The sequence below is a fragment of the Megascapheus bottae genome, chromosome 21 (genome assembly GCF_031878675.1).
Source record: "Megascapheus bottae isolate mThoBot1 chromosome 21, mThoBot2.hap1, whole genome shotgun sequence".
Classification (NCBI taxonomy): domain Eukaryota; kingdom Metazoa; phylum Chordata; class Mammalia; order Rodentia; family Geomyidae; genus Megascapheus; species Megascapheus bottae.
Genome location: NC_143529.1, coordinates 11,255,027 through 11,269,028, shown reverse-complemented (window position 1 = coordinate 11,269,028; position 14,002 = coordinate 11,255,027). Strand labels below are relative to the sequence as shown.

Here is a 14,002-nt window from a genome sequence, read left to right as displayed (position 1 = left end):
AATCCCTGAAGCCTATAAATATATTACATTATACTTCAAAAGAGAGTTGGCAGGTTTAGTAGGGGTATGAATCTTGAATTCAGAGCATCTTGGGTTAGCCGGGTGGCCAGTGTTATCATTCCTTAAAAACAACTTTTCATGCATTTTGTCACACAGATGCTGTGTTAGAGAGTTGTGATGTTGTTGGCTTTAAAGGGAGAGGAGTCTGGATGCAGTGCCCATGAGTGTAATCCAAGCCACTCAGGCTGACATTGGGAAAAGTTACCAAAACCCCATGTCACCCAATAGCCGGGGAAAATGCTTAGGAACACAACTGGTGGGTTATGTGATAGTTACACATGGGTTTGGGGGGGGAGGGGTTGTTTTGCCATTTTAATTTTCTAGACTTGGCTCTATGTGATATCCCACAACAGCTTTCTTTTAAAGTCCCAAGCAAGTTTTGTTTTCGTTTCCCTTGCATTTTGAATTTTTTATAGTATCACTTATTTCTATATATAGACTGGAGTTAGATATAGAGGTTTAGTTAAATTTTAATCTGATTAAACATTTAAAACTACTATTATTGTTAGTAGTAGTAGTGACAGTATTGTCAGTCCTGGGGCTTGGACTCGGGGTCTGGGCACTGTCTTTGTACACTTTTTGCTCATGGCTAGTGCTCTGCCATTTGAGCCACAGCACGGCTTCCTGCTCTTTCTCTGTGTGTGGTACCAAAGAATGAAACCCAAGGCTTTGTACGTGCTACCCAAGCACTCTACCACTAGACCATACTCCCAGCCCCAAAACAATATAATTATATGCTACTGGACTCTTTAGGTTGCATATCACGAGTCCTGAAGAAGTGAAAATGAGTTGGCTGACAGCAAGTCTCAATAACAGTGATTCACCACTGTGCGCCATAATCCTCAAATGACATTATTAAGCCCCTTGGATTTTGTGCCATGAACAGTGAAAAGTAAGGATTAGAACCTTTCCTCCAAAGAACTCTGTCTTTTGAGTTTATGACCCCACTAATTGGTCTATGTCAAGGATAGGATGGAAACAGCAGTACTTTCTGCCATTCGAGTATGTGTATTCTGGACATATGTATGTTACATGACACAATTGAAAACTGACTTTTGAGCCACTTGAGTAATGGAAGACTAAATCATCAAAGATAGCAATAAATAATGATTCAAGAAAATGCATTTTGGAAGCTGTTGGCTCCCATTTTAAGAAATTAAAAGTTTTATGTCTATAAACTTGCTTACCCAGCATGCATAAAACCCAGGGTTTGATTCCTTTGTACCACATATACAGAAAAACCTGAAGTGGTGCTGTGGTTCAAGTGGCAGAGCACTAGCCTTGAGAAAGCTCGAGAGCAGTGCCCAGGCTCTGAATTCAAGCCCCAGTACTTGCAACAACAACAAAAAAAAAATTGTGGCGTATAAGTTCTGAAAAGTTTCTTGTTTTGCTTTGTGTATTGTAATAAAAGTGTATTAGTAGTGGGACAGTATACAGGAATCATGAGACAGGAGTCTGGAAGGCCTTCAGCTAAACCATTGCAATCTTCTGCCTATCACCCCAAACTCTGTGCTATAAGGAGAAAAAAAAAATAACTAGGCAGCTGGGAGTGTGGCCTAGCGGTAGAGTGTTTGCCTAGCACGCATGAAGACCCAGGTTCGATTTCTTGGTACCACATACATAGAAAAAGCCAGAAGTGGTGGTGAGGCTCAAGTGGTAGAGCTCTAGCCTTGAGAAAGTCCAAGGACAGTGCTCAGGCCCTGAGCTCAAGCCCAGGACTGGCAAATAAAAAAAATAAAAATTAGTAATGTTCACCCTAAAAAAATAACTAGGACTCAGAGGTCAGGGTTGGAATTTTAAGACATATCAGGACTTTTATGATTTTTGTAGATATGGCATTGCATAAATGAATTTGGAACATACTTGAGATTGAAGAGGGAAGACGAATACATGAAGTCAGGTAAAGACATCCAAGTAAACTACTGAAAGCATAGCATACAGGGAGTGGTGTGGTAGTGAGAAGAGGGCTAGTGTCTCAGGTGTGAGGCTTACACCTGCAGCGATGATGGCGTGCAGCGCATGCGTGCGTGGGTGGGTGTGCATGCGTGCGTGCGCGCGCGCGCGTGCGTGCATGCCCGTACGTAGGTGGCTGCACGCGCCCAAGAAAAGCTCGAGGAAGAATCGCGAGAAAAGCCACACGAGCATGGTGCCTGCGCAGTAAAGCAGTCTTCCGTTGGTTAGACCCAGACAGGCCCCACTGAGACCTCGGGGATGGAGCTGCCTGAAGACACCCGAAAGCTTTCCCAGAAAAGTGATACCAACAGAGAGCGGGTCCATTCCCTGTTCACATCTTCTGCTCTGAAGAAGGGTGCCTTTACCAGCCCAGAGAACACACACGGCAAAGGGCCGGAGTCTCCTTTTGTCCACAATGCCCCGGGCCACGGCAAGAAGATACCGCCCAAGGAGAAGGAGAGCACGGGGAACCGGCTGCTGAAGGTGAGTGGGCCTGGGCGGCCCTGGGAGAGCTGGGGAGCTGTTAAGACCATAGGTACTGAACTTACTTCAGGAGAACCGAACAGGCCACGATATCATGGCAGTTTACCACATATAACGAACAGGGGCCATAAGCGTTATCTACTCCCCAAACTCCTCTTTGTAAAGCTGAGCTGGTTTTTGCTGGTTAATTTCCTCCCTGCACTGACTTCGAACCACCACCCTCTGATCTCAGGCCTCCTCAAGAGCTAGGATTTCAGGGGTGAACCCTCCTGACCCGGGAGAGTCAGGAAGAGTAAGTTCTGCAAAGTAAATGATGGACCTCCCATTACTCTTTTTTTTTTTAAATTATGATACCTTGAGAGCAAATTAGGGGTTAAGATAAGACAGAATGCCATGGTGTAAGAAAGATGTGCTTGGAAATGTAGGCCAAAAACATGTTTGCTGTGCCTCATCTTAAGGAATTTCTACTTTATTCTATAGAATGGTGATTACCAATGGGGTTTTGAGTAGGAGGATTCCTTTCTACTGTAGAAAAGAAATTTCTCCATATAAAAGTTGCTGGGTCTTTATTATTCAGTGCTTGGGAAAATATAAAACCAGTCACAAAAATAGCAGCCAAGTAGGCATGGTATTAGTGGAACATACTTCAGACAGTGTTTCTTTTAATTTCTGGATCATTTTTTATCCAAATCTAAGTCTTCTGGTATACTAGATAAATCAGATTTTGAAGCCGCCTGCATAAATCAGAAGGGTGGGTTCCATGGGAATGTGTTGCTCAGATTTAGTTTTAAATAGTTAAATAGTTTGATTCACTTGAATTTTTGAGGTTCATGATTAAGAATCATTGTAGACAAGTGGGTACGGCTTTATGATGACTTTTGTGACTTTGGACAATATTCTGATCACATTCTTTCTACTTTAAAAGATGTTCATTGCTCAATTATATGTACCCTTTTGCAGTCTTGTTGCTAAAATATGTTCCCTAAAGGACTTCTCACGAGCCCATGAGAGATGGTGGCATAAGTTTCTGATTCTTATTTGTACCCCATTACCTCGATCATCTAATACTTGCAAGATAATTGTAAAATAAATACTGGAATTAATCTTTACCTAGTCTGTTCCTCTTTTTCTTCTAAAGTGTTCACTGATTTTATTTGCATTGTAGATGCTGAAACAAACTTTCCAGGGGTCTGAAACTGAAGAACAAGTTATAGCACATGAAACACCAAATCTGGTGCCTTTTGGGGATGTGGTACGTGTGACTAACATTCAGTCAACTAAAACTCATTTTTTATTATATATGAAACATTGGTTAGTTTGTTTGCTTATTTATTTATTTTCAGTCCTAGGCTTGAACTCAGGGCCTGAGTACTGTACTTGGGTTTTCTCAAGGCTAGAGCTCTATCACTTGAGCCACAGTGCTACTTCTGGCTTTTTCCTAGATATGTGGTATTGAGGATTCAAACCAGGGTTTTTATACATGCTAGGCAAGCACTCTACAAGTAGGTCACACTCCCATCCCCATTGGTTATATTTACTATATGTTAATGGATAATAATGTGAAGGACACAGTTCTCTCTGATAACATATGCCAGTTTTCTAATTCAGATAAACATGATAATTATCACTGATAATGTAGAAAGCACACTAATGTACAGACATAGTGTTTTATTTATTTATTTATTTTGCCAGTCCTGGGCTTGGGCTCAGGACCTAGCACTGTCCCTGGATTTTCTCAAGGCTAGGGCTCTACCACTTGAGCCACAGCACCACTTCTGGCTTTTTGCTATGTATGTGGTACCGAGAAATCGAACCCGGGTCTTCGTGCATGCTGGGCAAGCACTCTACCACTAGGTCAAACTCCTGGCCCCAGACATAGTGTTTTATATTAAAAGGATTTCCAAATTCAATTACATGAAAATCACCTAGACACTTCTTTTGTAAGACATTGATTTTGGATGTTACTTAAGATTTAATTTAGAATATTTGTTTTGTTTTGTGTGTGTGTGTGTGTGTGTGTGTGTGTAGAGGGGGTCCTTGGGCTTGAATTCAATGCCTGAGTGCTGTGCTTGATCTTTTCTTTTTGGCTTAAGGCTAGTGCTCTACCACTTGAGATATAGCTTGACTTCCAGTTTTTTGTGTGTGTTTGTTTTAAGATAAGAGTCTCACAAATTTTCCTGTCAGGGCTGGCTTCAAACCTTGATCCTGAGATGCCAGCCTCCTTAGTAGTTATGATTACCTGGTTTGAATATTTTGCAAAAGAGACCCAGACATGTGTATTTTTACTGAGCTGTATAAATGATTTTATTTATTGTCAGATCTTCAGCTTGAAAATTATCATCATATTGCCCCTACACCTAAATTCCCACAGAAACAAAAGTAAACACAGTTATTACACACAGCACGCACATATAGGATATAATATCTAGACTGAGAATCTGAAAAGTATGTTACTCCATTTTTCGTTGCCTGAGAATATAGGACATGAGTATATTCTTTAGGAACTATCAAATATCATGAAACACTTTTACAGTTAATTTTGTCTATCTTTATTCTTTTGTATCACTATTAGAGCAATGACTAAGAATAAAATAAGAATTTAAAAAATCAATTTTCTCCCCACCCTTCCTCCCTCCCTTCCTTGCTTCCTTCCTTCTGTCCTTTTTAGGCGTTTGAACTCAGGGCTTCATGCTTGCTAAATAGGCACATGAGCCATACTTTCAGTCCTAAGAATTTTACTTGTTTCTCTTCTCACTTTCCTTAGCATCAGATATTTGTGCAACATTTCACTTTAGCTGGGCGCCAATGGCTCATGCCTGTAATCCTAGCTACTCAGGAGGCTGAGATCTAAGGATCGAAGCCATGTGAGGGAAAAAAAACTCCATGAGACTTATCGCCGAGTAACCACCAGTAAACCAGACATGGCGCTGTGGCTCAAGTCATAGAGTGCTAGCCTTGAGCTGAAGAGCTCAGGAACTGTGCCCAGGCCCAGAATTCAAGCCCTATGACAGACCAAAAAAAAAAAAAAAAGATTTCATTTTGACTTGTTTATATTTAATACAGTGTATCCTCCTGGCTTACTTCATGTACTCATTTCCCCTAAATGGTCTAATATCATTATTATTATGATTGAATAATAATTTGTTGTGTCTAATGACACCTTGTCTGGATCCATTCATACATCTGGACTGTTTTTATAACTTGGCTATTGTGAATATTTCTTTTTTTTTTTTGTGGGTCATAGGGCTTGAACTCGGCCTGGGCACTGACCCTGAGCTCTTCAGCTCAAGGCTACCACCCTACCCTGGGCCTGGCCATTGTCCCTGAGCTCTTTAGCTCAAGCTACCACCCTACCCTTGAAGCAAGCCCCACTTTTCATTTTCTAGTGATTAATTAGCAATAAGAATCTCAGGTCCTTTTGTTCCTGGGCTGGCTTTGAACCTTGATCTTCATATCTCAGTCTCCTGAGTAGCTAGGATTACAGGAGTCACCAAGTCTGGTTGTTGTGAATATTTCTGTAAAGAACATTGGTGTGCAAGTATGTTCCATCTTACAATCCTTCAGATACATGCAGAAGGATGATATCACTGGATTGTAGGGTAGTTCTATTTTGGTTCTTGAGAAACTATAGTGTTGTTGGGGCCTGATTGCCATCTCTGGAGCCTGTTCACCATTCCAGCTCCATTTCGGCTCAGGGGGCCATTAAAGGGCTTTGGCCAGGCATTCCTCACATACCTCTATTGAGGTATTTTTGTGTAGGTGACTCACCTCAGCCCGCTTGTGCTTTCTTGCACCGGTCCCGCCCAGTAAAAACCTGAAAGTTTGCCCTGACCCTTAGTGATAGCACCTTGGCCTTTTTTCTATTGGTTCCTTTTTGCTTCTCCACCTTCTCCCCCACAGTATATAACTAAGTGCCCAACACAATAAAGAGAGATCTGCTGCGCTTTCATGGCTGACACAGCTCCTGGATCAGTGTTGTTTTCTCCCGGGTAATTGGAGGAGGGCTGGGTTATCTGTGCTTGCCATCTTGCTCTGCTCCTGGGGACTTCAGGCTGGCCCTGGGTGTCCCTCTCATACCCATGTTGCTCGAGAGCAACATAGTGGTTGTACTACATTTCCACCAACAGTTGTAGAAAAGTTCCATTTTCCCTGAGTCTTCACCAGTATTTGTTTTATGTGTTCTTAATTTATGACTGGAATCAGATAAAATCACAAGTTGTTTTGATTTCCATTTCCTTTATGATCCAAGGATATTGTATATTTTCTCATGTATTTATTGACTATTTTTCCTTTTTCTTTCATTTCTTAATTGGATTGTTGATTGCTGAAGAGTTTCATTTTTTAGTTCCTTATTCTATTTATTAATTATTTTCTTACATTCTACATTCTATTATATTCTTATATTCTACTTATTAATCTTTATAAAATGTATAGCCAGTAATTTTTTTCCCATTCTGTATGTCTATTTTCCTTGGTGTATAGGTGCTTTTTAAAAAACGTTTAATTTTATTTTTTGTGGGTCATGGGACTTGAACTTGGCCTAGGCGCTGTCCCTGAGCTCTTCCTGTTTTCGAAAAGTTAATGGGGGATAAGAGGCGCAGGTCCTTTTGTGCCTGGGCTGGCTTTGAACCTTGATCCTCACATCTCAGCCTCCTATATAGCTAGGATTACAGGAGTGAGCCACCACGCCTGGCAGGTGTTTATTTTTTTTTCTTGATAAATCCAAATGTTAATGCTTGTTCTTATGGAATTCTATTCAGAAAGTTATTGCCTATGCCAATAACTTCTAGTTTTCCTATTCTTATAGTAGTTTCAAAGTTTTAAGTCTATCATTAAGATCCTTGGTATACTTCAATCCATATTAGTGCAGGGTGAGAAATAGTTTCATTCTTCTGTAGGTGAATATTCAGTTTTTCCAGCATCAGTTATTGAAGAAGCTGTCTTTTTTCCATGTACATTTGGTTCTCTGGTTAAAAATAAGATGGCTTTGGTTGTATGGATTTAGTTTTGGGTCCTCTATATTCTATTCAGTCTTCATATCTGCTTTTAAACCAGTACCATGCCGGGTTGGATATTGTTGTTTTTGTGCTTCACAGTATAATTTGAATTCTGGAATTGTCCTCCAATGTTGCTTCTTTTATTCAGAATTGCTTTGGCTATTTAGGGTATATGTACTTTATGATTTTTTTCTATTTCTTGAAAGAATTACATTGAGGTTTTGATGGGGATTTTGATTCTGTAGATTATTTTTGGTAGCACAGCTATTTTTTTTTTATTTTGCCAGTTCTGGGGCTTGAACTCAGGGCCTAAACACTACCCTTGGGTGTTCTGAAGGCTAGAGCTTTACCACTTGAGCCGCAGTACCACTTCCAGCTTTTTCTATGTATATGATATTGAGGAATCGAACCTGGGTTTTTGTGCATGCTAGGCAAGCACTTTACCACTAGGCCAAACTCCTGTCCCCCATTTTTTCTTCTTTTGACAGTCCTGGGGCTTGAACTCAGGGCCTGCACAATGTCCTTAGACACTTTTTGCTCAAGGTTGGCATTCTGCCACTTGAGCCACTGTACCACTTCTAGCTTTTTCTGTGTGTGTGGTAGCAAGAAATCGAACCAGGGCTTCCTGCATGCTAGGTGAGCTCTCTACCAATAGGCCAAACTCCTGGCAAGCACAGTCATTTTTTTTCTTTTCTTTTTTAAAATTGTAATTAATAAAAGGGTTATAGTTATATTCACCCGATAGAAGGCGCATTACTTCACAAACATTGATATCTCTTCTCATGTTTTTGTCCCCATTTCCTTCCCCCTACCTCTCCCCTCATCTTGTTTTCCCCCTTCCCTTTCCTATTTCAAATAAACATATATACAATATACCAGATAACAAGGTAAGATACTGTAGCAATATGAGAATAACCAAGGGACAACAAAAGAGAGGAGAAATAACATAGTACATTAAGAACAACAATCAGCTTTTCACCAAGATGGCACCGAAAGCTAAGAAGGGAGCTCCTGCCCCTCCTAAAGCCGAAGCCAAGGAAAAGGCTTTGAAAGCCAAGAAAGCAGTGCTGACAGGCATCCACAGCCACAAAAAGAAGAAGATACGCACTTCACCCACCTTCCTGCGGCCCAAGACCCTGTGGCTCTGGAGACAGCCCAAATATCCATGCAAGAGTGCTCTGAGGAGAAACAAGCTTGACCACTATGCGATTATCAAGTTCCCCCTGACCACTGAGTCAGCCATGAAGAAGATAGAAGACAACAACACACTTGTGTTCATTGTGGATGTCAAAGCCAACAAGCATCAAATCAAACAGGCTGTGAAGAAGCTCTATGACATTGATGTGGCCAAGGTCAATACCCTGATCAGGCCTGATGGGGAGAAGAAGGCATAAGTTTGACTGGCTCCTGACTATGATGCTCTAGATGTTGCCAACAAAATTGGAATCATCTAAACTGCATCCAGCTGGCTAATTATAAATATACATGTTTTTCCCACAAAAAAAGAACAGTCACACATTATATAGCTCTTATTTCCATATCCTGAGATCCTTTCATTTAGCCTCATTCTATATGGTATCTAGGTTTTGAGCTATTGCAATCCTCTGCTAAGAAAGTCCAAGATATGTACTAATTATTACAAATGAGGGAAACCATTGAGCCTATGTTCCTTTGGGTCTGGCTTACTTCACTTAATATGATCTTTCCCAAGTCTTTCCATTTCCTTACAAATGGGATGATGTCATTCTTTCTGATAGCAGCATAGAATTCCATTGTGTATAAATACCATGCCTGTTGATCCAATCATCTACTGAAAGCAGCACAGCCATTTTTCATGATACTCAATTCTGCCAGTGCATGAGACTGTACTGCTCTCGAGTAACACAGGTATGAGAGGGACACCCAGGGCCAGCCTGAAGTCCCCCAGAGCTGAGCAAGATGGCAAGCATCAATAACCCAGCCCTCCCCCAATTACCTGGGAGAAAACAACACTGAGCCAGGAGCTATGTCAGCCATGAAAGCGCAGCAGATCTCTCTTTATTACATTGGTCACTTAGTTATATACTGTGGGGGGAAAGAGGAGCAAAAAAGGACCAATAGGAAGAGGGCCAAGGTGCTATCACTAAGGGTCAGGGCAAACTTTCAGGTACTGGGCGGGACCAGTGCAGGAAAGTGCAAGGGCAGAGGACCTGCCCTACTGGGTTCATTTGAGCCACTTACACAGAAATACCTCAAGAGAGGTATGTGAGGAATGCGAATACCTCAAGAGAGATATGCGAGCAACGCCCGGCCAAAGCCCTTTAATGGCCACTGAGCTGATGAACAAGCCCCTGAGATGACCAGTTCCCAACAAGACTGCAGAGGTTTTGGGTTTTTTTCTTTCTTGGTTAAATCTGTTCCTAGGTACTTCATTGTTTTTTAGGTTGTGGTGAATGGAATTGTTTCCTGATTTCTTCCTCAACATCTTTATTATTGGTTATAGAAAAACTACTGACTTTTGTACATAAATTTGACTTCTTTCTTCTCCACTTGAATCCCTCTTAATACTTTCTCTTGTGTATTGCTCTGATTAGGATTTCTACTACTATACTGAATAAGAATAGACAGAGTGGACAGTCTTATCTCATTCCCGCCTTTTTTTTTTTTTTTTTTTTTTTTTTTTTTGTCGGTTGTAGGGCTTGCACTCTGGGCTTGGGCGCTGTTCCTGAGCTCTTCAGCTCAAAACTACCTCCCTACCCCTTGATCCATAGCACCACTTCCAGTTTTCTAGTGGTTAACTGGAAATAAAGAGTCTCACAGACTTTAGTGCCCAGGCTAGCTTTAAACTTGATCCTCAGATTTCAGCCTCCTGAGTAGCTAGGATGACAGGTGTGAGCCACTGTGGCCTGGCTTCATTCCGGACTTGAAAGGAAATGTTTTCAGTATTTTATTTAATACATTAATACTGTTGGTGATAGGTTTTTCATATAAAGCCTTCATCATGTTGAGTTACCTTCACTGATTCTTAGTTTCTTCAGCGCTTTTACCATGAAAGATGCTGAATTTTGTCCAAGGCTTTTCTCTGCATCTGTTGAAATAATTATGTGATTCTTGTCTTTGGTTTTATTTGTTGTATTACATTTATTAGTTTATATATGTTAAATCAACTTTTTTTGAATCAACTATTTGTTGTATTACATTTAATTTACAAATGTTGAATCAACTTTAAATAGCTAGAATGAAACCAATATAGTTATGATGTATATTCTTTGATTTGTTGTTTAATTCTAATTATAAATATTTTACCGAGTTATTTTTTGTTTTGTTTTGTTTTTTGAGTTGTAATTCGGTGTGTCTGTGTATATGTCTGTTAATGTATCTCTGTCTGGTTTTGGTATTCATGTAATATTGGATTTATAGAATGAGTTTGATAATATTCCTTGCCTCTCTATTTTGTGGAAAGCTTGAGGATTATTAGTACTGATCTTCTTTAGAGGTCTGGTAGTAGAATTCAGCAGTCAGGATTTTTTTGTTTTGGGTTTTTTTTTTGTATTGTGTCTTTTCTTTGTTGGTGACTTATAACTGCATCAATTTCATTGCTTATTTCCAAGATTTTTGTATAGTTTATATCATTTTGATTCAATTTTGGTAGATTAAGTGCATCTAAAGATGCATTGAATCTTAATGTAGTATTTCCTTCCATCTTGTTGTATTTGTAGTGTTCTGTTCTCTTCATTTGTTTATTTGCTCATCAGTTGAGATTTATTTTTCACCAATTTGCATCATTACATTTACCTTCTATATGTAGTAACTTCCTTTGTATATATTCTACAACATTGGTTTAGTGGTCATTCATTGCTTTAGTTTTATCACAAAAAGCTTTTTATTAAAAAAGTTTATATTTGTGCACTTAATATATCATTATATGTCCTCCTATTGGAGTCTGTTTTGATGGGCTTATCATTGACCGCATTTCTCTCTTGAAACTTCCAATATTTTTTCTCATTGTTCTGCATGCACATTTAGTGCATGTATTTTTTACCACTTGAGCCATAGCACCACTTCTGGCTTTTTCTGTGTATGTGGTACCAAGAAATTGAATCCTGGTCTTTGTTTATGGTAGACAAGCACTCTTCCACCAGGCCAAACTCTGGGCCCATAGTGCATGTATTTTTTTTTTCTTTTTTTTTTTTTTTGCCAGTCCTGGGCTTGAGCTCAGGGCTTGAGCACTATCCTTGGACTTTCTCAAGGCTCAAGCTCTACCACTTGAGCCTCAGCACCACTTCCGGCTTTTTTCTATATGTGGTACCAAGGAATCGAACCTGGGTCTTCGTGCATGCTAGGCAAGCACTTTAACCACTAGGCCAAACTCCCGGCCCCAGTGCATGTATTTTAAGGCATTATTTTTTTTTTTCTGCTCTGATCCATTGGGTGTTCTAATAACTTCCTATGCCTAAATGGCTGCTTTGTCAAGATTTAAGAAATTTTCTTCTATAACTTTATTAAGTATGTTTTCTATACCTTTAGCTTGTACTTTTCTTTCTCCTATGCCCAGGATCCTTGGATTTAGTCTCATAATCATTTCCCAGTGCTTTTACATATAACATTCATACTTCTTTATATGTCTTCTTTTAATGTTTCATTGAGCCCTGTTATTCTCTCTTTAATTTGACCTAATTTCCTGGTGAAAGTTCCCTGTCCAGAGTTGGCTTCAAGCCACGTTCCTCAGATCTCATTCTCCCGTGTATCCAGGATTATAGGTATGAGCTGCTGGTACTCAGCTTGCCAAAGAATTTTAAAATTTGATTTATTGATTTTTTTTTTTGCCAGTCCTGGGCTTGAGCTCAGGGCCTGAGCACTGTCCTTGGACTTTGTCTCAAGGCTAGAGCTCTACCACTTGAGCCTCAGCACCACTTCCGGCTTTTTTCTATGTATGTGGTACCAAGGAATCGAACCCGGGTCTTCATGCATGCTAGGAAAGCACTTTAACCACTAGGCCAAACTCCCGGCCCCTTATTGATTTTTTTAAAGCCTCATTTTGATTCTTTTTTAGGTTTCATGTATCTTTATGAATTTGTCTTTCATATCTTACATTGCCTTTCTTCATTTAGTGGTTTATTTGTGTTTTCATTGAGTTCCTTATGTCCTCTTTGAGTTCAGTTTTGTATCCCTTTTATTTTATTGATAATGCTTATAATCGTGCTTTTGAGTGTTTTAGGCTTTCTCTTCTGTATTCACAACACTCAGGCAGCTCTTTGTAATGAGTGAGCTGTAGCACAGGTTCTCTCCTCCAGCCTAGATGATTTCTTGGTAACCAAGCTTTTGCTCATGTGCTCAGCACACCAGCCCTACCAAATGAAGTACAAGCTTCTGGAGGCTCCTGTTTGCTTGTGTTTGGTTAGTATAACATTTGAGTTGAGGGTGGAACTGATAAAGGATCAGTTGACTACTTCTGTGCTGCTACCCAAGGGTACTGAAGATGGAGCTACAAACTATTTCCTAGTTTTCTTTCTACCTTGCCACACTTTTCAGCTGTGGTTTTCCTCATTTCCAGTGCTCTTCAGTTTTGTTCTTCTGAATATAGTCTCTCCTTTGTTACCCAGACTTTTCTCTTTCATAGAGAAAAGGCTTCTATTCTACCTCCACATCTGTTTTCTTGTTTTTCTTCTCTACTTCTATTTATGTAAAATCTTTAATAAAATATTTCTACTAACTTTATATTAAGGCTAAATATGTAAAATATATTGTAGAGGATATATGGTTGTGGAAACAACTACAAATACTATACTCACGAAGTAAAGATGAAAGCTATCATTAAAGCAAATTCAAATATATGTATTTGGCAAACACTGTGTTTAGAATTCATCTGATCCTGAGTTTATTTTGTATTTCATTTTATACAATTTTTTCAACATTTAGAATAATCTCTATAAGAAGCAATGAGTATCTCACTGCTCCTGGCCTGTTGTAATTAATGAATGATTATTGAAGGAAATAGTTTTAGGGTATTGCCTAAAAAAACTTACCAAAACAAACCATATTTCTTATTTTATTTATTTATTTACTTATCTGTCTATTTATTTATTTATTTTGTCGGTTGTAGGACTTGAACTCTGGGACTGGGTGCTGTCACTAAGCTCTTCAGCTCAAGGCTACCCCTTGAGCCACAGTGCCATTTTCGGTTTTCTGGTGTTTTATTGGAGAAAAGAGTCTCACAGACTTTAGTGCCCAGGCTGGTTTTGAACCGTGATCCTCAGATCTCAACCTCCTGAATATCTAGGATTACAGATGTGAAGCACCTATGCCTGGCCATATTTCTTACTTTATGTGCAGGATACTATGTTGTATTAGTTTTCACCAAATTGAAATCAGATTTAAGTTAATAGCTATTTTTTTTCTTTTCTATTCCTTTTTTTTTTTTCCAGTCAGTCATGGGGCTTGAACTCTGGGCCTGGGCCCTGTCCCTGAGCCCTTCAGCTCAAGGTTACCAGTCTACCCCTTGAGGAACAGCACCACTATTTCTTTGCTTT

The 14,002-nt window shown here is 39.7% G+C and overlaps 1 protein-coding gene and 1 pseudogene across 1 annotated transcript in view; both read left to right on the top strand.

Annotated features, from left to right (window-relative positions):
- Positions 1-2,180: 2,180 nt before the first annotated feature.
- Positions 2,181-14,002, top strand: part of Catspert (catsper channel auxiliary subunit tau) — a 77,518-nt gene continuing 65,696 nt past the window's right edge. Inside the window, exons 1-2 of the mRNA XM_090355211.1 lie at positions 2,181-2,496; positions 3,662-3,748. Of these exons, the coding sequence (XP_090211337.1) occupies positions 2,272-2,496; positions 3,662-3,748 (312 nt within the window). The 5' untranslated portion in view covers positions 2,181-2,271. The remainder of the gene's footprint in view (positions 2,497-3,661; positions 3,749-14,002) is intronic.
- LOC150048631 (large ribosomal subunit protein uL23 pseudogene) lies at positions 8,471-8,982 on the top strand (annotated as a pseudogene).